The sequence below is a fragment of the Tachysurus fulvidraco genome, chromosome 8 (genome assembly GCF_022655615.1).
Source record: "Tachysurus fulvidraco isolate hzauxx_2018 chromosome 8, HZAU_PFXX_2.0, whole genome shotgun sequence".
NCBI lineage: Eukaryota > Metazoa > Chordata > Actinopteri > Siluriformes > Bagridae > Tachysurus > Tachysurus fulvidraco.
This window is the reverse complement of record NC_062525.1, coordinates 1630726-1655506: the sequence shown is the minus strand read 5'-3', so window position 1 is coordinate 1655506 and position 24781 is coordinate 1630726. Positions and strand designations below refer to the sequence as shown.

Here is a 24781-nt window from a genome sequence, read left to right as displayed (position 1 = left end):
GGTCAGTCCTGAAGGGATGGGTGAGTCAAAATCTTTGATGCTATGCAATGAGGAAATGCTTCAGCTAACTTCTGATTCCGACTTAAATTTTAAGGTTTTGAATGCTATTGATTTTCTTGAAAAGAAATATACTCCACAAGGCACGTATGCAAAATACAGTTTAGATGCCTACAAGCACATGCCAGTGCACACATTGAATGTAGAAGGGAAAGACATTTTATTTTTAGTAGATTCTGGTGCAGGAAACTCTGTGATCAAATTACATGAGTTGAGTGAGATGCCAGAAATGAGTGGTAGATCCCTGAATTCAGTTGGAGCGTCTGGGATTATCGTGAAAGAAAAATTTACAGCACCCTTAAGGTGTGTTGAGAATAACCAACAGTCATTCACATTTTCTTTTCTGCTTTCTGAATGCTGCCCGATTAATTTGATGGGCAGGGATTTGATCTGCAAATTGGGAATAAACCTAATTAGCACCCCAAACGGATTAAAAGTGTGTAGAAGTCAAATAGGTGAATTTCAGGGCGTTAAGTGGGACCCCAGACCTCTGTTGTATGTGTATGAGTGGGAACTCAGCACCTCTTCTGTGAATTCAGTGAATCAAGCACTCTTAGATAAGGCCTATGATGTTACTAACCCTACACGCACACAGTACATGAACACACATGATCTGCACTGCACAGCACACACACACAGTGCCTGATGTAGTTTATGAACAAGAGTGGTTTGAAATGCAGCCAAAAGCTGATGTGTTGTTACTGACAAAGTTGTATTGGGATAATTACAGATGTACTGCAGAAGTGAATCTTTCTAGTATAAATGTGAAGCCGGGGAAGGCCCATCCGTTCACTATAGAGAATTCACACCCACATGTGTCTTTATCAAAAGGTGAAACAGAGAAATGGGAAGATTTAGGGATGTGGACATTAAAATGTGTGAAAGCTGATGATTGGAAACCCAGTTCAGATCCCACAGTGTTGTACAGCGAGAAAACTAAATCCTATTGCATGCACTTGAATTGGATAGCTTTTGTTGACAGAACAGTTGAGATAATGCCACAGGCAGACACAGATGTACTGAAAACAATGTGGCAGATGACACACATTTCTGGGGAAGATTCCCGATTACAAGCAGTTCCTAGAGAACTTTGGGCAACAGGGAAATATGATGTAGGTCTGATCAAAAATTGTGCACCGGTGCAGATAACACCTAAATCGGATTACGACCTTGCAAAACTCAGTACCCCTTAAAGCCAGAGGCTATTAGGGGTATCACACCAGTGTTTAATTCACTGCTTGAATCTGGAGTGATTGTGCCATGTGAAACCTCCCCAGTGAGAACACCTATTTTCCCAGTGAGGAAACCTAGGCCTCTGGGTGAACCAGAGGAGTGGCGTTTTGTCCAAGATTTGCAAGTAGTGAATGATGCAGTAATTCCAAGAGCTCCAAATGTGCCAAACCCTCACACAATCTTGTCTCAGAATCCACCAGAAAGCAAGTGGTTTTCTGTGGTAGACTTAGCTAATACTTTTTTCAGTGTACCAGTTCATCCAGACAGCCAGTTTTGGTTTGCGTTTTCTTTCAATGGAAAGCCGTACACTTTTACCAGATTGTGTCAGGGATATTGCGAATCTCCAACTATTTACAATGAAGCTCTTAAAAACAGTCTTGAATCTCTGACGCTGACCCCAGGGTCAGCAATTCTTCAATATATGGACGACTGCATGATTGCAGCGCCATCTAAAGAGCAATGTGAAAAAGACACTATTGCGTTACTTTGTCATCTAACGGAGGAAGGTCACAAGGCGAGCTTATCAAAGCTGCAGTTTGTAAAACAGCAAGTGAAATTCTTGGGGCATCTGATATCAGAACAAGGCAAAACTATTGAGCAGAACAGAGTTGCAGCAATACAAAACATTCCAAAGCCTAACACAAAAAAACAACTGATGTCATTTCTAGGCATGTGCTCTTATTGTAGGACTTTCATACCAAACTATGCAGTCCTCGAAGCACCTTTGAGCGCAATTGCTCATGGGAAAGGCCTACAGGCCCACAGTGCACTGACTTGGACACCAGAGGCAGAAAAAGCCTTCGTAGATTTGAAAATGGCTTTACAAACCACCCCAACATTAGGGATTCCAGATCCAAACGAATTGTTTGTACAAACAGTTGATGAAAAAAGTGGTTGTATGACATCAGTGCTATTACAAAATCATGGTGGGAAAATGAGACCAGTGGCCTACTTCTCTGCTAAATTGGATCCGGTAGCAGCAGGCCTGCCAATGTGTTTAAGAGCAGTAGCAGCAGCTGAGAAAGCGATTAATGCTTCTAGAGATATTGTGGGATACAGTGAACTAACTCTTTTGGTCCCACATGCAGTGTCGCTTCTTCTTCTTGAACAGAAAACAGCACATATGTCTGCGGCACGTTGGCTGCGATATCACACTATTTTGCTTGACATGCCAAATGTGAAAGTAAAACGCTGTACTGTGTTAAACCCTGCAACTCTTCTCCCTACAGAAGCAGATGGAGAACCACACAATTGTGTTGCGGTTGTAAATGAATATGCAGCGGCAGAATCAGCTGCGCAGAAACTGATTTTTTCGTCAGAGAACGACGAAACTTTGTGTATGTTGCAAATATGTACTCCCACAGCAGATCTCAAAGATCTTCAATCACAGTCTACAGCCCAAGAAAGCCGCGCTGGAAGCTCCCCGCTCCCCGCGCTGGAAGCTCCCCTGGAAGCTCCCCATCCTGGAAAGCCGCGCTGGAAGCTCCCCGGTCGGTCGCTCACCTGTCTCAGGTAAACTCCCAGGATGTAACTACCACTCCCGCCACCTCTACCCCGCGTGTTTCTCTGTCCAGGCCCAACACACCGATGAAGTGGCCTGCCCAGGAGCTATTCACTCCGGCGCCAGGACACCGCAGGCCCTGGGTGCAGCAGCGGAGGACGCGTGCCGGTCCCCAGCCTAGGACCTCTCCCCCTCCACCACCGCCGGTCTTCGAGATCCCCACCCGGAACCGCTTCGCCCCCCTTCGCAAGGCGGACTGCGACAACGTGATCATCGGAGACTCCATCGTCCGCCACGTCCGTGCTACAGTGGCTAAAGGTAAGGCTCGCACTCACTGCTTACCTGGTGCTCGTGTTCTTGATGTCTCTGCACAGGTACCTAGAGTCGTGAGCAGAAACACCAAAGCTGTGGTTCTTCATGTCGGCTCGAATGACACCAGCCTGAGGCAGTCAGAGATCCTGAAGAGGGACTTCAACACCCTGGTGGAGACGGTTCGCAGCACATCACCCACGACGAGGATCATCGTGTCTGGACCACTTCCAACTTACCAGCGAGGAATTGAAAGGTTCAGTAGACTTTTCGCTTTAAATGAATGGTTACAGTCATGGTGTCAGGCTCAGAAACTACTCTTTATCGATAATTGGAATGTTTTCTGGGAGCGTCCTAGGCTATTCCGTGCTGACGGCCTGCACCCCAGCAGAGTTGGAGCGGAGATCCTCTCGGACCACATCTCCAGGGCGCTGAACACCTTCTGACTGGTAAACTACTCTTTAAATTTAAATCTTAATAGCCATCCTTCACCTCAGCACATTGACACAGAAAATGCACACATAGCTCACCCTATAGAAACTGTGTCTGTTCCCCGAGCAGTGAGATCCAAAAGTAAATACACGAGAAGTCCTCGAAATAATCTTACTGTAATTAGACCAGAAAAATGCCAAAGAAACAAACAAAAACAGTTCTTAAAGTTTGGACTTCTGAACATTAGATCTCTTGCACCCAAAGCACTTATTGTAAATGAAATGATCTTAGATAATAGCCTTACTGCACTCTGCCTCACCGAAACGTGGATTAAACCAAATGAATACATCAGTCTAAACGAGTCTACACCATCAGGATATATCTATAAGCACGAACCTCGTCTGACTGGTCGTGGAGGTGGTGTCGCCACTATCCTTAGTGATTACCTCACTGTTACCCAGAGAACACAGCCTAGATTTAGTTCTTTTGAAGTGCTCGTCCTTAATGTTACACTATCGCACGTGCACACGAAGAAATCCCTGATGTCTCTTGCTCTAGCGACCGTGTACAGACCCCCGGGGCCCTACACAGTTTTTCTTAGAGAATTCACAGATTTTCTCTCAGACCTATTAGTTAACTTTGACAAAGCATTAATTGTAGGAGACTTTAACATTCATGTTGACGACACAAACGACGCTTTAGGACTCACATTTATGGACTTACTAAACTCACTTGGGCTCAAACAAAACATCACTAGTGCAACTCACCGACGTAACCACACACTAGATTTAATAATATCACACAGAATAGAGGTCACTGATATAGATATCATACCCCAAAGTGATGACATCACAGACCATTACCTTATAATGTACACACTACCTATAGAACAGACTAACTGTGTCTCACCACGTTATCGACTCGGTAGAACCATTATTTCGACCACCAAAGACAGATTCACAAACAACCTGCCTGATCTGTCTGGACTTCTTAATGTACCCTCAAACTCAAACGACCTAGATGCAATGACTAACAGCATAGACGCTATATTCACTAGCACATTAGACACTGTTGCCCCAGTCAGATTACAGAAGGTTAGAGATAAAACACTTGCACCATGGTATAATAGTCATACTCACACCCTCAAGAGGGAGACCCGTAACCTCGAACGGAAATGGAGAAAAACTAAATTAGAGGTGTTTAGAATTGCGTATAAGGACAGTATGTCCAGCTATAGACAGGCTCTAAAAGCTGCTAGGGCTGAGCACCTGAGCAAACTCATAGAAAATAACCAGAACAATCCCAGGTTTTTATTTAGCACAGTGGCTAGTTTAACAAAAAATCAGAAATCTGAACACACTATTCCATCACATTTCAGTAGTGAGGACTTTATGAGATTCTTCACTGATAAAATCGAAAGTATCAGGAATAAAATAGGTGACGCCCAACATATGAGAGCAACCAGTGACACAATCTCACCTAAGGCTTTACACAGCTTTACAAGTACAGGACAGGAAGAGTTAGATAAACTTATTACTACAGCTAAATCAACAACATGTTCACTAGACCCCATCCCAACTAAATTACTGAAAGAAGTGTTACATAAAGCTGGTGAGCCTCTTCTTAATATCATTAACTCCTCGTTATCTTTAGGTTACGTCCCGAAGTCTTTTAAGTTGGCAGTTATTAGGCCACTCATCAAAAAACCTAACTTAGACCCTAATGAACTATCAAATTACAGACCTATCTCACACCTCCCGTTTATGTCTAAAATACTTGAAAAGGTTGTGTCTGTTCAACTGAGCTCCTTCTTACAGGAGAGCAACATCCTTGAAGAGTTTCAGTCAGGTTTCAGGCCCCATCATAGCACAGAAACTGCACTTGTTAAAGTTACAAACGACTTGTTCTTAGCTTCGGACCAAGACTGTATGTCACTATTAGTTCTACTTGACCTTAGTGCTGCATTCGACACTATAGATCACAACATTCTTCTAGATCGCTTACAATATTACACAGGTATTCATGGTCAGGCTTTAAGCTGGTTTAGATCCAATCTGTCTGACCGATACCATTTTGTAGAATTAAATGGTGAATCCTCCAGTTTACTACCAGTTAATTATGGGGTCCCTCAAGGATCAGTTCTAGGACCTCTGCTTTTCTCTATATACATGCTTCCATTAGGGAACATTATTAGAAGACATAGGATTAGTTTCCATTGTTATGCTGATGACACACAGTTATATATCTCATCAAAACCAGATGAAATAGCCACAGTGTCCAAATTAACTCGGTGCCTTAGAGAGATAAAAGACTGGATGAGCTGCAACTTTCTATTGTTAAACTCCGATAAGACTGAAATACTACTCATAGGTCCAAAAACCAGTGCACATAAACTCTCACAACTTAACTCCCATTTAGAGGGATGTACTATTACAAGTAGCTCGACAGTGAAAGACCTCGGTGTTATACTAGACAGTAACTTGTCTTTTAAAAATCATATCGCCCATACTACCAAAACAGCCTTCTTCCACCTTAGAAACATTGCCAAGCTGAGAAACATCCTGTCTGTATCTGATGCTGAGAAGCTAGTTCATGCGTTCATGACCTCTAGACTGGACTATTGTAATGCATTACTAGGTGGTTGTCCTGCATCTTTAATAAATAGGTTACAGTTAGTCCAAAATGCAGCTGCCAGAGTTCTCACTAGGACAAGAAAGTATGACCATATAACCCCAATTTTATCATCTCTACACTGGCTACCTGTTAGGTATAGAATTGACTACAAACTGCTGCTACGTACGTACAAGGCTCTTAATGGTTTAGCTCCCATGTATCTAACTAGTCTGCTAACACGTTACAATCCTTCACGCTCTCTGAGATCACAAAACTCAGGGCTTTTGGTAGTTCCCAGAATATCTAAGTCTACTAAAGGTGGTAGAGCATTTTCTTATTTAGCTCCCAAACTTTGGAATAGTCTTCCTGATAGTGTTCGGGGCTCAGACACACTTTCCCAGTTTAAATGTAGATTAAAAACTCATCTCTTCAGTCAGGCGTACACATAATACATCCCATAATATCATGCACCAGTACATCAGACCAGCACATTTTTATGAACGGCAGATATGTTAATCCCTTTCCACTGCTTTTCTCTTTGTACCCATCCCGAGGCATCCAGACACTGTACCAGCTCCCATCGTCCTCTGTGGGACGAAGCCTTTGGACATCCACTGAGCCGAGGCCGACTCTAAGAATCCTGAGACATCTCCAGTTAGACTCTGTGGTACTCAGAAGATCAGAAGTCCTTAAACCTCACACCAATACACCATTTGTTTGACTGTATATTACAATCACACCCCAGTGTCACCCATATGAGGATGGGTTCCCCCTTGAGTCCGGTTCCTCTCAAGGTTTCTTCCTTTACCAATTTAAGGGAGTTTTTCCTTGCCACTGCTGCCTGAGTCATCTCAGACTTGCTCATAGGGGAATAAATACATACACACTGTGAACTATATACATCTAATAATAATCTAGAATTTTTATTCTGTTAATTCTTATTTCTTTTATTATTCGTTATTTCCTTTATCATTAATTATGTCTACCTCCTGCTTTATGTTTATGTTCTGTAAAGCTGCTTTGAGACAATGTCTATTGTAAAAAGCGCTATACAAATAAACTTGAATTGAAAACTTGAATTGAAAGAGCCACATGGAGGAAAGCAGGAGGTGTGGTAAGAGATGGGGTTTGGTACGGCCCTGATGACAAGCCATGTTTGCCAAAGAAATTGGTTCAATTCTATGCTAAATTAGCGCATGGCCAAGACCATGCCTCAAAAGGGGGGATGTATAACAGTGTCTCCAGATACTGGCACACTAAGGGCTTTGCAAACTATTCCCAGAAGTTTTGTGAGAAATGTATAGTGTGTGCAACAAACAACATTGGCCGAGGCGTTAAAGTCTCCCAGAGCGCCCATCCTCCGCCACAGCGACCATTTGAACACCTTCAGATGGACTTTATTGAACTGACACCCAGTGAAGGCAGAAAATACTGTTTGGTGATAGTGGATATGTTCTCTAAGTGGGTGGAAGCTTTCCCCACTTCCAAACAGGATGCAAGTGCAGTAGCTAAAGCACTCCTGTCTGAAATTATTCCTCGTTGGGGAATCCCTGACAAAATCAGTAGTGACAATGGGACTCCGTTTGTAAACCAAGCACTTCGACGGGTGGGAGAGTACTTGGGTATAGATCTCAGACAACACTGTGCGTACCACCCTGCCAGCGGAGGGGCGGTGGAGCGAGAAAATGGTACACTAAAGAATAAATTGGCCAAGTGCTGTGATGAAACAGGTCTATCATGGGTAAAGGCCCTTCCCATTGTGTTATTATACATGAGAACGAGAACTAGAGGGAGAGTGAATTTAAGCCCATTTGAGATACTGTTTGGCAGACCCCCAAATACAGGAATTGAGCCTGGACACACACCCAGATTAACCACAAGCCAATGTGAAGATGAAATGCTGTGTTATTGTGCAAACTTGTCCTCTGTTTTGTCTCAAATCCATAAGCAGGTGAAGGAAGCACTGCCTAAGGTGACGCAAACAGATCTGCACAGTCTCAAACCAGGTGACTGGGTGGTGGTGAAGGATTTCAGGAGGAAAAGCTGGAGAGCCAGGCGGTGGCTGGGACCATTTCATGTACTTCTGACCACGCAGACTGCGGTGAAGGTTGCAGAGAGAGCAACGTGGATTCACGTTAGCCACTGTAAGCGGGTTCCTGAGCCAGAGGAAAAACCAACACCCGACAGCTGCAAAGAGGAATGAGAAGGGGCATCAGGGCACACGGTGACGTGCTAGTAACCTCTCCCGTGAGCTCCAACTGACTTTCCACGACGCGTATAGTGTCTGAGTCAGAAGAAAACCCTGATACAACGCAGCAGCCGACACCGAGAAGGAGCAGCGTCATCTGAAGGAGTAACATCGACACACACACACACACATATGAATGTAAACACAAATGTAAATGAAATTAATGAACTGAAAGAGGTAAATGTGAAAGACACTTACGACAGCAGATGACGACAGCATTACACATTTACGACAGCCAGACTCCCATACAAACACACATATAAGATCTGACTTCTACAATCGATCAACATTGATGAGTAAAGGCTCCTGTTAAGATGAGGAGCCTGTTTGACTATCACCCAAGAGTTTTAGGGATCATTGGCATCCTTATGATCTGCCTGTTAATTAGAGGGAATGCAGAAAAGACTTCCACCTTTGGTAGAAGTCGCAGAGACGTGCATGAAAACACTTATTGGCAATTTGCCAACTACACTGCCAAAAGGATCACAAATGAGTCTTGTTATGTGTGTATGATTCTCCCCACAGCTGCGAGTAAACACACAATGATCCCCATGAAAAGTAATGGTAGTGAATTGAAAGCCATAGCCCAATACTGTAGAAATTCTTACTGCATGTGGAAGCAGGATGCTTATAGAGTCCAGAATGGCACACATTTGAGTCTGGTGATAAATTCACCGGCCTCCCTGTGGTGTGAAGCTGGAGGTCCTGGGAGGACTGATTTAACTGGTACCACCATATGTCTACGAACTCTAATGCGTGTGACAAAACGAACATTCAAAGTAAACCAAACAAGAGTTAACACATTTGTTGCACAGCCTCCTCCTAAATTGAACTACACACACTGTTTTGTAGGTACAGGAAACATACCGTTAGGTAATATTGCCAGCCGTAGGTGCACTCATTTATATTACCCATATTCTGGTGACGGAACCTGCCCACAGGCAGAGTGTTCCCTCATTCATCCATCTGACACCGGCACATTACTCAGGGCTGACGACTGGTACTGGGTCTGTGGTAAAAACGTGTATCTAGCCCTACCCCGTAACTGGGGAGGAGTATGTACTTTAGCAAGGTTTAGGTATCCAGGTGTGGTCATAGCTCACTCACACTCACCAATAAAGCGACCCAAGAGAGAGGTGTCTGATAATGACTTTCCTCCGCCAGAACATAGACTGAAACCTACACTGAGTAAATTCTTTGATTCCTTCTTCCCACAGTATGGGATGACTCAGGTCTGGAATCAACTAGAAGTCACACATTATCGGCTTGCCACTTATATTAACTCCACTAATCAGGTAACCGAAGGCATTAAACAGGAACTCGCGGCCCTTAGATTGACTGCTACACAAAATAGAATGGCCTTAGATATTCTATTAGCTAAAGAGGGAGGTGTATGTGCCCTGATTGGAGATCAATGTTGCACCTTCATTCCCTCGAACGATGACGACCAAGGGTCTATCTCAGATGCACTGCATGATATGCACAAAGTAGCAAACCAAATGAAACGAGACGAACACGGAGATAATAGTTGGGGACTCTGGTATACACTGTTCGGACAGTGGACTCCCTATCTATCAATGATAATCCCAGTGATTGTGGTATTACTCTTATTATGTTTGTTTGGCCCTTGCATATACAAATGCATTCATTACATCATAATGTCCAATCTAACGACCAAACAACTTGTGAAACTAGAAGATATTGACGATGACCCTGAATGGAGTCCTCAGTTGTATGTTGTAGATTAAGTAGTTGATTAACAATACTGGTATCGATCGATCATTTAGAGTTTAGATTTTGTTACAGATTAATGATTAGTAAAATTTTGTGTATTGTCCCAGGGACAAAAGGGGGGAATTGTAGTGGAAATTTTTACTTTAGAGAAGAACACATGAATCTGTCCTTCTAGGCTTCTGTATTTCCCATGGCTGGTAGTTATTGTGACTAGAGATTTCAGTTGTTTCATTTTAAAACTGCATTTAATCAGAGCTTTCCCATGAGACCTTTTCTGTTCCCGTGGGATTAGCTTGGTCAGAAGATGAACAGGCGATGCTTCTAAGCCAATGGTGGATGATGTTTTGGTTTTACATGTCCTGTTTATTTTCTTCCTGTCTATAAAATGCTGGTGTTATCAATAATGGTGGCCCTTCCTCTCTGATTTTACACGTAGAGTGTTGGGTCCTTCTGCAAAGCTGAAAACAATAAACCGTGAAAACCTTTATACTCTTGCCCATGCCTGTTGGTGTGATATTTTTATGCTTTAATTCTCTCGAACCTCAAAACTTCCACAACACCTTTATACTCTTGGTGTGATATTTTATGCTTTAATTCTCTCGAACCTCAAAACTTCCACAACATAATCCTGTACAAATCTGAAACAACAAAGTAAGCAGTACTGGATCAATACTGGATCATTACTGGATGTAGAAACTACATCACGCTACCTAAGCACTACTTAGACAAGGCCCTTCCTCAAAACCCAGCATACAAACACCACACAGTCAAGAAGCCGAGTGGCAGCGATTAGAAATTGCAGTCAAAAACATTCTTCAGGATTTCACAAAGCTGGTTGAAACTTACTCAAACACCTACTGCAGCAGGAGAGTCTATAAACTAGTCTGAAGAACTTTTTTTATGATTGTGAACAAAAAAAAATTTCACGTTTGAGCTTTTGTTCATATGATCATAAGATCATATTTCTTTATTTTTATATAAAACAATGGCTGAAAGAACCTGAACAATATAAAAAGTAAAATTGACCTAATGGACATAAATACCTTTGTATGACTTTTGCTCCTGCAGATGAATCTCCACGCAGTACAGCAAGAAAGTTTTCAGCTGAAACATTCTGATAATGGACCATTTAAAAAGGTAAATCACAAAAAAGGAAAAACAATAAAGTATAATGTGAGTATTTAATGTTTGTGTGTATAGAATACATTACCTCTCCAGTGTAGTCCTTTGGAACCATAACTCTGCGATAATTGTAAACATTTCGTCCATTTGGTATCCTAATGATTTTACCCTTTTCAGGGTTTCTGCAGAAAAATATCACACATTATTATGAATATGTATTCATCATATCATTATATAACTGGTAACACAGTGATACATTGAGTAGCTCTGACACTCACAGCCCCACATACAGCTCCATAAGGTACTGACTATGTGGACTTTCCTTTAGGTTCTCCAGAATTCTTGTGCTGTAAATTCATGCCAGCTGAAATTGCCCCTGAGGGTGAATGAATGTGTAAATGTGTGTCTGTTGCCCTGTGATGAACTGGTGTTCCAACTAATGTGAGTTTTCCAACCTCATTCCAGCATTACAGAGAGAGCCAAAATACTATTTGTGTAATTCTCACCAACTTCTATAAACAAACCACTAACCTCTGGTGTCACCAAAAAGTAAACCATTTCCACTGAATTTCTAATCAATCCCAAAAAATGTAATAAGCTTCAGGAACGAGGTGAAGGAAAAAATAAGTGCACCCTATAATTCAGTAACATTTATTAACAATAACTTACAAAGTTACCTGTAGGAGTTTTTCAGACTCTCACATTGGTTTGAATAAATTGTCTCTCTCTTTTTTTACAACATTACTTTGGTTCAGTTCAGTTGCTCTTCAGTGCTACAGCATTTCCATATGATTAAGGTCTAGACTTTGGGAAGATTGAATTGAATTAAATTGAACAATTTTTTCCCACCTGAATGTTGGTTTACTTTTTGTGAAACAAAATCACTACAAATGTTAAAGAGGTTAGGTGAAGACCACACATGAATAAGGACGTACTTCTGCAATCTTGTTGTAGATCCAACAAAATGATCATTTAGATGTAAAATTTACTTCTACTTCTAAACTGTAAAACTCACTGTTCATTATTAGCGATGTCGTCATACATCATCACCACAATCTGTTTGTCTGGAATCCCATTCCGGTGCATGACTTGGTAAGCGTGACACACATCGGCCTGCAACAGAAAATATAGTTAGGGATTTTTTTTTTTAAAGAAAAGAGAACGTAATAGAATGTACAGGTACCATGTATTATGAGGAGTGAGCGGTGTGAGGAGTGAGTCATGTGAAAAGTGAGCCGTGTGAGGAGTGAGCCGTGTGAAGAGTGAGCTGTGTGAGGAGTGAGCTGTGTGAGGAGTGAGTCATGTGGAGAGTGAGCTGTGTGAGGAATGAGCGGTATGAGGAATGAGCGGTGTGAGGAGTGAGCTGTGTGAGGAGTGAGTCATGTGGAGAGTGAGCTGTGTGAGGATTTATTTGATATAATACGACATCTGAACGCACTAAACACGAGCCTTTAGGGGCAAAATACAGTGATACGCCAACTGTATTCACACATCAAAGCATTTGGGATCCAGCTGCAACTTTTCCAAAGGCACTTGTTACAAACGCAGCCCAATATCACACATTTCCTAGCGCTGCAGGAAATAATGACCAGTTTTCCACATAACATCAGTACACAAATACGGAGGTATGTAGCAGAAATCTCATCCCTGGCTGAGGAGTTCCGACAGCGGTTTCGGGATTTTGTAGCAATTGAAAAGGAGATCACGCTTTTTTCTTCTCCTTTCTCTGTGGACCGTACAGACGCTACAGAATGACGCTACAGAACACCTGCAGCTAGAGCTTATTGAGCTGCAGTGTGATGCCGAGTGTCGGAGTCAGTACCAACAACTCTCTCTTGTTGACTTTTACCGCCAGCTGTATAAAGGCAGGTTCCAAGAGATTCGAACATTTGCTAAGAAAATGCTGAGCTTGTTTGGCTCGACATACTTGTGTGAGAAAACATTCTCGGTTATGAACTTTAACATTTGGTATCCTAATGATTTTACCCTTTTCAGGGTTTCTGCAGAAAAATATCACACATTATTATGAATATGTATTCATCATATCATTATATAACTGGTAACACAGTGATACATTGAGTAGCTCTGACACTCACAGCCCCACATACAGCTCCATAAGGTACTGACTATGTGGACTTTCCTTTAGGTTCTCCAGAATTCTTGTGCTGTAAATTCATGCCAGCTGAAATTGCCCCTGAGGGTGAATGAATGTGTAAATGTGTGTCTGTTGCCCTGTGATGAACTGGTGTTCCAACTAATGTGAGTTTTCCAACCTCATTCCAGCATTACAGAGAGAGCCAAAATACTATTTGTGTAATTCTCACCAACTTCTATAAACAAACCACTAACCTCTGGTGTCACCAAAAAGTAAACCATTTCCACTGAATTTCTAATCAATCCCAAAAAATGTAATAAGCTTCAGGAACGAGGTGAAGGAAAAAATAAGTGCACCCTATAATTCAGTAACATTTATTAACAATAACTTACAAAGTTACCTGTAGGAGTTTTTCAGACTCTCACATTGGTTTGAATAAATTGTCTCTCTCTTTTTTTACAACATTACTTTGGTTCAGTTCAGTTGCTCTTCAGTGCTACAGCATTTCCATATGATTAAGGTCTAGACTTTGGGAAGATTGAATTGAATTAAATTGAACAATTTTTTCCCACCTGAATGTTGGTTTACTTTTTGTGAAACAAAATCACTACAAATGTTAAAGAGGTTAGGTGAAGACCACACATGAATAAGGACGTACTTCTGCAATCTTGTTGTAGATCCAACAAAATGATCATTTAGATGTAAAATTTACTTCTACTTCTAAACTGTAAAACTCACTGTTCATTATTAGCGATGTCGTCATACATCATCACCACAATCTGTTTGTCTGGAATCCCATTCCGGTGCATGACTTGGTAAGCGTGACACACATCGGCCTGCAACAGAAAATATAGTTAGGGATTTTTTTTTTTAAAGAAAAGAGAACGTAATAGAATGTACAGGTACCATGTATTATGAGGAGTGAGCGGTGTGAGGAGTGAGTCATGTGAAAAGTGAGCCGTGTGAGGAGTGAGCCGTGTGAAGAGTGAGCTGTGTGAGGAGTGAGCTGTGTGAGGAGTGAGTCATGTGGAGAGTGAGCTGTGTGAGGAATGAGCGGTATGAGGAATGAGCGGTGTGAGGAGTGAGCTGTGTGAGGAGTGAGTCATGTGGAGAGTGAGCTGTGTGAGGAATGAGCGGTATGAGGAATGAGCGGTGTGAGGAGTGAGCTGTGTGAGGAGTGAGCCGTGTGTAGGAGTGAGCCATGTGGGGAGTGAGCTGTGTGAGGAGTGAGCTGTGTGAGGAGTGAGACGTGTGTAGGGGTGAGCCATGTGGGGAGTGAGCTGTGTGAGGAGTGAGCTGTGTGAGGACTGAGCCGTGTGGGGAGTGAGCCGTGTGAGGAGTGAGCCTTGTGGGGAGTGAGCTGTGTGGGAAGTGAGCTGTGTGAGGAGTGAGCTGTGTTAGGAGTGAGCTGTGTGAGGAGTGAGCTGTGTGTCGGAGTGAGCCGGTTGGGGAGTGAGCCGTGTGATGAGTGAGCCGTGTGAGGAGTGAGCCATGTGGGGAGTGAGCCGTGTGGGGAGTGAGCCGTGTGTAGGAGTGAGCTGTGTGGGGAGTGAGCCGTGTGGGGAGTGAGCCGTGTGAGGATTGAGCGGTGTGAGGAGTGAGCCGTGTGGGGAGTGAGCCGTGTGAGGAGTGAGCCGTGTGAGGAGTGAGCCGTGTGGGGAGTGAGCCGTGTGAGGAGTGAGCCGTGTGTCGGAGTGAGCCGGTTGGGGAGTGAGCCGTGTGGGGAATGAGCGGTGTGAGGAGTGAGCCATGTGAGGAGTGAGCCGTGTGGGGAGTGAGCCGTGTGAGGAGTGAGCCGTGTGAGGAGTGAGCCGTGTGGGGAGTGAGCCGTGTGGGGAGTGAACCGTGTGGGGAGTGAGCCGTGTGAGGAGTGAGCCGTGAGCGGTGTGAGCCGTGTGAGGAGTGAGCCGTGAGCGGTGTGAGCCGTGTGAGGAGTGAGCTGTGTGGGGAGTGAGCCGTGTGGGGAGTGAGCCGTGTGAGGAGTGAGCCGTGTGGGGAGTGAGCCGTGTGAGGAGTGAGCCGTGTAGGGAGTGAGCCGTGTGAGGAGTGAGCCGTGTGGGGAGTGAGCCGTGTGGGGAGTGAGCCGTGTGAGGAGTGAGCCGTGTAGGGAGTGTGCCGTGTGAGGAGTGAGCCGTGTGGGGAGTGAGCCGTGTGAGGAGTGAGCCGTGTGGGGAGTGAGCCGTGAGCGGTGTGAGCCGTGTGGGGAGTGAGCCGTGAGCGGTGTGAGGAGTGAGCTGGATGACCCTTTATAGCCCATTTCTAAAATGGCGACTGTAATGAAGAAAAGGAAAGTTGACAGAGAGGGTCGTCGCTTCCAGGACAAGTGGAAATTGGCATATTTTTTCACTGAAATACGAAACAACTGTGTCTGCCTAATTTGCCAAGAGACTGTGGCTGTTTTCAAGGAATTCAATATCAAGAGGCATTACCAGACGAAACATGCTAACTAGGACAAGCTAACTGTGAGTGAACGTCATGAAAAAAATAAAGCTTCTAGAAGCTGCTTTAATGGAAGAGCAGATTTTTTTACAAGGGCCAGGAGTCAAATGAAAATGCCACAAAGGCGAGCTATGAGGTGGCAAAGCTGATTGCCAAGTACTGTAAACCTTTTACGGAGGGCAAATTTATTAAAGAATGTGTGATGAAAATTGTGGAGAACATTTGTCCTGAGAAGAAGCAAGAGTTTGCCAATGTTTGTCTGGCTCGTAACACAGTGGTACGGAGAATTGAAGACGTTTCATCGGTTATTAAGAGGCAATTAGAGGCAAAAGCAGTGGAGTCTGCCTTTTTTTCATTAGCCTGTGACGAAGGCAGGGACACATCTGACACTGCCCAGTTACTGATTTTTTTGAGAGGAGTGGACAATGAAATGATCGTGAGTGAGCTACTTGACCTCCAGAGCCTAAACGACCAAACAAGAGGAACAGATTTATTTGATATAATACGACATCTGAACGCACTAAACACGAGCCTTTAGGGGCAAAATACAGTGATACGCCAACTGTATTCACACATCAAAGCATTTGGGATCCAGCTGCAACTTTTCCAAAGGCACTTGTTACAAACGCAGCCCAATATCACACATTTCCTAGCGCTGCAGGAAATAATGACCAGTTTTCCACATAACATCAGTACACAAATACGGAGGTATGTAGCAGAAATCTCATCCCTGGCTGAGGAGTTCCGACAGCGGTTTCGGGATTTTGTAGCAATTGAAAAGGAGATCACGCTTTTTTCTTCTCCTTTCTCTGTGGACCGTACAGACGCTACAGAATGACGCTACAGAACACCTGCAGCTAGAGCTTATTGAGCTGCAGTGTGATGCCGAGTGTCGGAGTCAGTACCAACAACTCTCTCTTGTTGACTTTTACCGCCAGCTGTATAAAGGCAGGTTCCAAGAGATTCGAACATTTGCTAAGAAAATGCTGAGCTTGTTTGGCTCGACATACTTGTGTGAGAAAACATTCTCGGTTATGAACTTTAACAAGAACCGTGTGAGGACAAGACTAAGTGACTTTCACCAGCGTGACATCTTGCACATCAAAACCACTTTCTTTGAGCCAGACCTGTCCTATTTACTACAATCGAGATCTCAGTATCATTAGTGCAGGCAAGATATTTGTTTCTGAGGCCATCTGGAGGGAAAAATTCTAAAATTGATGATCAAAACCACAGTTATTAATATGCACCTTTTCATCTTTATAATCTCTGTAATTATAATTATAATTACAATTTTGTAATTATAATTATAATTCATTTTGTTTTTAAGAAGTGAAAGCCTTTTTCAATAAAAAAAATCATTAAATAGTTCATTTGCCTTTAATATTAATGTTTCCAAGAATGTCAGGCTGAATAATCGGCCCCCACACATTTGCACCTCACCAAATCTGGCACTCTTTGCAAAAAGTTTGGACACCCCTGCTTTAGAATATTTTTGTTTGTAATCGACCTATTTACAAAAACCCTGTAAAAACAAGCTTATGATTTTAATATACTCACCTGATGCCTGTAGTCTTCCCAACCTTTAGAACCTGCTGCCAGGAGAACCCAGTGTTTGCTATCGCTTGCTGCCATTTCGACTACAAAGTTCCTACAAAGCAGAAAATTATTAGGTGTCACTGGACCGACAAAACTGAGTATTGCTAATTAAAATAAAATAAAAACATCACATTTATTGTGCCCCACTTCTGATCAATTCTGTATTCTCACTTGTCAAAAGGTTTCGATTAGTCTTCTATAACAACAGCTTTGACATTAGAGGGAAGCTGGTGAAGGAATGATGAAGGATTTAAAGCTGTTAATGGAAGTGAGAACAGGAACTAACCTGTTTCATAAACATGAAATGTAAATATAAACAGATAAAAAGTAGGTTTATTCATTTAAAAAAATTATCTGTTGCCAAAATTTTGTGATTTAAGGAATACACTTGTTATAGGAAAATAATGAATTTAATTGTAGTACTGTGGTGATTTATTTTATAATCATAAAATTCTTAAAATTCTTTGTTATATGTTAATATATTACTTATACTTGTTAATATATTCCCCAGTCCAAGCTCAAAAATCACATCCTACAAGTGACTTAATAACTTTATTAATTTTATTAAAATACAGGTGTTTCTGTAAAACATTAACAAGTGTTCTCAGACCAGTCCTTCACACTTACTGGTTTATCATCTAGGATCAACACTGATTGACTGTAGTATGTCAACCACAGTCAGAACCATCACAGACAAAAGGAGTATCAGACGCTCATTAACATAGAGAGTGTAACCTTGTTAACATTAAAAACTTGATACAGTATTTAAGATTTGCTGTTTGAATATCTTTGTTAGGGATTAGCGCAGACTTGGTGCCATGTGCGTTTGTTGTTTGTTTGTGTCACGTGATTGCCCCGTCCACGTCTGCTCCTCTCCGGTCATCACACCTGTTTCCCATTGTGTGTGATTGTCCGTGTCACTATATATGTGAGCCGCGTTGCATTAGGCAGCGTGGCTTCATTGATTATATTGTGTATTCCCTGTGTAGTTGTGGTTTATGTTTGTTCTTCCTATTGTATTAAACCCCTTTCATTGGAAGCTATCCTGCCTACGGGTCTGTCTCCTTCCACCTCTGCCAGGGTCCTGACAATCTGTGGTTAAGTCCTCACTGAACCTGAGGTACTCTTACATGTCTTAGGTCTGAGATACTGCAAATAAATGTCTTTGGCAGGATGTGTGCTAGTAAAATATATTGGTTAGGAAAAACAAACAAGAAGGAGGTGCTGAGGTGTTATTAGTGTATTGCAGATTGTTGTTGGTAGTTAATATGTGATCCTGGGTGATATGTGATCCTGGCCAGAGGTGGGAAGTAATGGAGTAAAAATACTTTGTTACTGTACTTAAGTACATTTTTTGGTATCAGTACTTTACTCCACTATTTATTTTTCGGACAACTTTTGACTTTTCCTCATTACATTTTTACACAAATATCTGTACTTTTTACTTCTTACATTTCCCAAACGGACTCGTTACTTTTAGTATTATTCCTTCTCATTGGACGCTGTTTCCAGCCTATCATCCTATCATTGTGCGGCTTTTTCCCCATGTGACTGGTGTACTGTATTATTTACTGGCTATCAGACATAGACTATGGATAGTGGAGCTAACAATGAGCAGCGCCTACAAAAGGAATGGCTAATGTTCATTCAGAGGGAGTCACCGATGTTAAAGTAACTAACAACGAGGACATTCCTGAACACACATGGCCATATATGAGGGAGATGTTTGTAATAATCGCCGTCAAAAAGGATTCCTGGCGAATGCGTTGTGAATTGTGTCACCCAGGGGGGGTTCTAGCCCTTTATTAGGGGGGCTTCAGCCCCCTGTCTGTAATCTCAGCCACCCTAAAACTATAAGGATCATTTTTACTTTCATAAATAAACAATAAATATTACGTTAAAATGCAGGACATGTCGTCGATGGGAAAGAAAATTATTTATCAGTTTGATCCAAGAGCGATTTTTTTTACTTTGCTTTTACACGCGTGTGTTTGTAGTCTTTCAAAAGTGCGTCGTCTGCTATAGTTGAACGGAGAAGCACAGGTACGCGCAGCGTGCACGCGCAGTCAGAGCTGGAGGCGTTTATCTATAACGTTAATCGGCGGAAAGACGCAAAGACGGCAACCAAAAGCAATGAAATGTCACTATTCTTATTACCAGAGTTGTCATATAATATATAATATAGAACTCTTCTTGTTTTAAATTCTCACTGAGGGCTAAAACCCCATAAAGATGAAATCCTAGAACTGCCCCTGGTGTCAACCCAAAAAACACGAAGTGCTTAATTTAATGAACATTAATTTTGTCATTTGTAAAACATCACAATAATTTTGAGTTGTTTTCAAGGACAGAGCTGGAATCTCCCTACAGTTTGGGATATGGCCTTGGTGATACACGGTGTACGTTATATTTCCAAAAGTATTGGGTCACCTGACCTTTCCTGCTACATGTGGTTGTTTTCTGATCTCATCCCTACATCCGCTGACTCCACCCTACATCACCTACATCAGTGCCTGCCTTTCGTAACAATCTTGTGGCTGATGAACACAAATATCCATCAGCACAATCCAAAATTATATATTCATATATACACACACACACACACACACACACACACACACACACACACACACACATATATATATATATATATATATACACACACACACATTGGGGTTATAAGGTCATACTTTCTTGTCCTAGTGAGAACTCTGGCAGCTGCATTTTTGACTAACTGTAGCCTATTTATTAATTAAAACCTACACTGGTCTATATCAACTTTAAACACCTAGTAGCTTTGAATTTTAAATGTGTAACTCAATTCAACAATAAATAAAAATATTGCAAAAACATTTCAAATCTATCACCCAAAAGACATCATCTTTAAATCATGACAAAACAGGTATTGAATAAAAGACAAAATGATCAAAAAAACAATGCAACTGTCAATGTGTAGTTTAAACACCAATAGGTTCGGTAGTTTTTCAAATACCACTCTCTGTATTAAAAAAGGAAGAAAAACAATTGTCCAAACCGAATGAAATGTAGATGCAACAGCCCAGACCTCCTTCTGTCGTATTGAACAGAACAATGTGGGCAAAAAGAGAAAAAAACAGTTTCAACTTCTGTTCACTCACAGTTTCTTTTTGTCAGGGGTTTAAAGTAACTAGTTACAAATACTTTCGTTACAGTACTTGAGTACATTTATAAAAAAAATTTCTACTTTTTTGAGTATAATTAAATTGTGGTACTTTTACTTTTACTATGTCATTTAAAAAGGATGTATTCAACTTCACTACATTTATATTTCCCCCAAAAGTACAAAGTACAAAAAAAAATCATCCATGTATGTTTCAAAACTATAACGTGCAGTAAGATTCATGAGCCAATAAATGCGCTAGCCAATGATGGTGCGTTTTTTTTTTCAAAATAAATGAATGATCTGGTGCCACTTTGCGTTGATTCAGTGAAAATACAGCGAAATGGCTATGGCTGCAGATGAGACCGACAGCTCCCGTGGTGATGATGATGATGATGATGGTGGTGGTGGCGATGATGATGGTGAGCATCCCTGGCCTCATCTTTCTCGGATATTCAGCTACCAAAGCAGAAAGGGGCAAAACATCCTGATGTGCTGCAAGCTCTGTCTTCCAAAGAATGTGGAAATATCTGCATTTCACAACTCCTCATCTACCTTGTGCAAACACATTGAGGTAAGTGTCAAAGTCACAAACAATTTGGCAAGATTAAAGTTAAATACGTAGAATAAGTTAGTTAATTCTGTTGAATGTAAATGATATGAGTAAATCAGTAGTTCAGAACATTTGTTTTTTTGTCATTTGTTTATAAATGTTCTTTTCTCAGTGATGAACTTATTCCCTGCATTAAAGGGCGACACGACATAATTCAACAAAACCCAACATAACCTTGTGGATGATATTTATTTGAATAAAAACTGTGTGTGATTTACAGCGTTTACTCTCTTCCAAAAATTAACCATGTTTTTACTACAGTTAAAACCAAAAAAACCACGGTAACAACAAAATAATCATGGTTTACAAAACACATACAGTAGTTAAAATGTGTAAAATGCTTAGTGTAGTAAAACCATGGTTTTGCTAATAGTAATCACTCACTCACTCACTCATTTTCTAACACTTTTCCGAACTTCTCGGGTCACGGGGAGCCTGTGCCTATCTCAGGTGTCATCGGGCATCAAGGCAGGATACACCCTGGATGGAGTGCCAACCCATCACAGGGCACACACACTCATTCACATTATAATGTAAATAGATGAAAACACTAGACAGCTAGCATAATTTAAGCATACTCATCCTGTTATACATATTAGTTATTTCTCAGAGCAATTAAATGAGTGTTTCTGTTACCCTGTAAATCATTATCTTAACTGAGAAAAATGCTTTAAGTATAAAAAAATTCATGGCACTGACAAGTTATCATATGTGCCATTACAGAGAAAGCACCCACAAAAAAATGAAAAATTATGAAAACTGCATTGCTCGATGAAGTAAGAAGACTCCATGTTCTAGTAATTCAAGCAAGCAATGCAGAATTGATCAGATGATATCAAACCGCCAAACAAGTGCCTCAGTCTACTGTAGATAAGCTGGTGATCAACTTTTTACAGCTGAATCTTTAATCTTTTTTAACCTCTTCATGTGCTGGGGCATATATAATCAGGAAAATTTCTCTTTCTTTTTTAAGTCCTGGATCATAAAAGAAATGATGTTTTTCAGATAAACCAGAAGTTACAAATAAATTTGATCACAGGAATTCCCCAAAAATTACATTTACATTTACATTTACATTTACAGCATTTGGCAGACGCCCTTATCCAGAGCGACGTACATAAGTGCTTAAATCTCTAACACTGAATACATTAATGCTGGTTCACTAGGTTACATACTTAAGATACCATGAGTTTAAAACATTTGTTCAAAGTTACAATGAAAAAGTGTCAAAGGTTTTTTTTTTTTTTAAATGCAAAAGATAAGGAAAGAAGTGCTAGTTGAAGTGCTTCCTGAATAAGTAGGTCTTCAACCGCCGCTTGAAAATAGCCAGTGACTCGGCTGTCCGGACCTCTATGGGAAGTTCATTCCACCACCTTGGTGCCAGTACAGAGAAGAGTCTTGTAGTATACTTGCCTCTTACCCTGAGAGATGGTGGAACCAGTCGAGCAGTGCTGGTAGATCGGAGGTTACGGGGTGCAGTGCGAGGAATGATGAGGGCTTTGAGGTAAGAGGGGGCTGGTCCATTTTTGGCTTTGTAGGCCAGCATCAGTGTTTTGAACCGGATGCGTGCAGCTACCGGAAGCCAGTGGAGGGATCGCAGTAGCGGGGTGGTATGCGAGAACTTTGGCAGGTTGAAAACAAGCCGGGCAGCTGCATTTTGGATCATTTGCAGAGGACGGATTGCGTTCATAGGTAGACCTGCCAGCAGTGCATTGCAGTAATCCAGTCTAGAAATGACAAGAGACTGAACAAGTACCTGGGCAGTCTGTGTGGACAAATTCAGTGCAAAGAAACTCATAAGACAAAGAAAGGCCTCAGTCATTAATGTTAAAAGGGAACGTAAATGGAACACACGCCATTTATTATTAATTACCATGTCAATTCTTCATTAATTTATTCTTTATACATATTAGACCTGGAATAAGAAGTCCCACAGTGACAGGAACCATCGAGTCACTCTAGCATTAGTGTCATTATACTTTCCTCCTTTTAGAGCAGGGGTGTCACACTCAAATTCACAGTGGGCCAAAATATAAAACTGAGATAAAGTCACGGGCCAAACTGAATATTTATTGAAAAATTAACTGCAATTAACTGATATGTAATGTTCAACCTTTTTCATATGGAAACAAACTTTAGTTTTGCTTAAACGCTGGATTTGTAACAACTCCTGAGTTCTTTCCCGAGTCAATAACTCCTGAGCTAAACGCTGTTACTACACAAAACGCGGTTGTAGCTGCCTCTCTACATTACTACGATAGAAAAGAGGTGTTATTTGTGTAGTAACACCGTTTAGCTCAGGAGTTATTGACTCGGGAAACTCCAACCTGTGAATATGTGGCCAACTTCCTGCTCCTTCAGTTCTCTCCAGCGCTGGAAAGCTGATCCTATATTAACACGTCCTACTTTTTGCCTTATCGTAAGCATTTCTTCGCTTTCTTTCTTTGTTTTTATCCTCCATGTCAATGTTAAAACCGCTTTCTGCTAATGTCACACATGCGCACTGAACACTCTCTCTGCCGCATATTGACAAGCCCCGCCCCTTTCTGCTCATTGGCTACACGTTTGTTTTGTTTTTTGTTTTGATTTTTGTTTATTATTCGGCCCGACTCAGTTTTCTGAAGCACTTCTCAAAAATCGGAGACCCTGCCTTTAACGACTGTCAACAGAGAATTAGGGGTGCTTGCTGGTCGTGACTACGCGTCAATACAGTGGCCAGGCATTCTGGGATTTGTAGCATTAGCGGAGCATGCGGCTAGTCAGCTGTAATGCACATTTGATATGATCTCGTGGGCCAAATGTAATTACACCATCAACCCGGTCGGTTCGGGCCAGAGTTTGCAACCCCGTTTTTAGAGGATGCGTTCAGTCACCAGAGTGAAGGTAATTCCTGAGTTCCTCAAAGGCCCATTTAACTGCAAGGATGTCCTGCTCCAGGGCAGTGTAGCACCTCTTGGTCAGACTCAGCATCCTGCTGAAGTAGAGGACCATGTTTGTATATATACTGTATATACACACAAATACATATCTAATGAGGTTAATTGGCTATTTGGATGCAAAATGGGGGCAGTCCATTCATAACCCAAAGGTTGTGGGTTCGAGTCTCGGGCTGGCCACGACTGAGGTGCCCTTGAGCAAAGCACCAAACCCCCAACAGTGACAATGTGCATTTATATAGTGTATGAAATTATGTCAGAATTTTAGATCGTGTCGTGATGTGACAATCCTTTTGGAGTAATTTAATCTTATCACAGGATAAGACTTCTGACTTATAACATGATGTAAATACTTTGAGAGAAAATGTGCACTGTTTTAAAGACCCATTTTGACGGTTATAGTAATAAACAGTCACTGACAGGAAATACCTTTAGTAGTAAAAGAGAAAAGTGAAGAATTAAAAAGAGTCACAAGATATTAAATGAGTTGTTCGGAACCTGCCGAATCGGCCGGGTCGACCGAAATGACTGAGTCGGAGAACGCAGTCGACATGGTTACACCCAAACTCCCTGAACTCTCTGCCTGGCCTGAACCTACCAATGTTCCTGTGGTATCTGTCCCGTGTTTTGTTTCACTAGATTTGCCAGCCCTTCTACCTCCTGTCCCTGTTTACAGGCTCAGAGCACCTCCAGCACCACCCTGGCCACCAA

At 41.8% G+C, this 24781-nt stretch overlaps 1 protein-coding gene across 4 annotated transcripts in view; it reads right to left on the bottom strand.

The window, feature by feature from the left end:
* Nucleotides 1–24781, bottom strand: part of LOC113652129 (legumain-like) — a 51653-nt gene that overhangs the window by 16442 nt on the left and 10430 nt on the right. For 3 of the 4 annotated variants that reach the window (XM_047817807.1, XM_047817806.1, XM_047817809.1), the window contains exons 2-5: nucleotides 17344–17434; nucleotides 14083–14180; nucleotides 11338–11431; nucleotides 11171–11241 (exon numbers count right to left, since the gene is read on the bottom strand). In XM_047817807.1, the coding sequence (XP_047673763.1) occupies nucleotides 11171–11241; nucleotides 11338–11431; nucleotides 14083–14180; nucleotides 17344–17418 (338 nt within the window). In that variant the 5' untranslated portion in view covers nucleotides 17419–17434. Of the gene's footprint in view, nucleotides 1–11170; nucleotides 11242–11337; nucleotides 11432–12264; nucleotides 12505–14082; nucleotides 14181–17343; nucleotides 17435–24781 lie in introns of those variants that run through there. The other variant, XM_047817808.1, reaches the window with a different exon arrangement.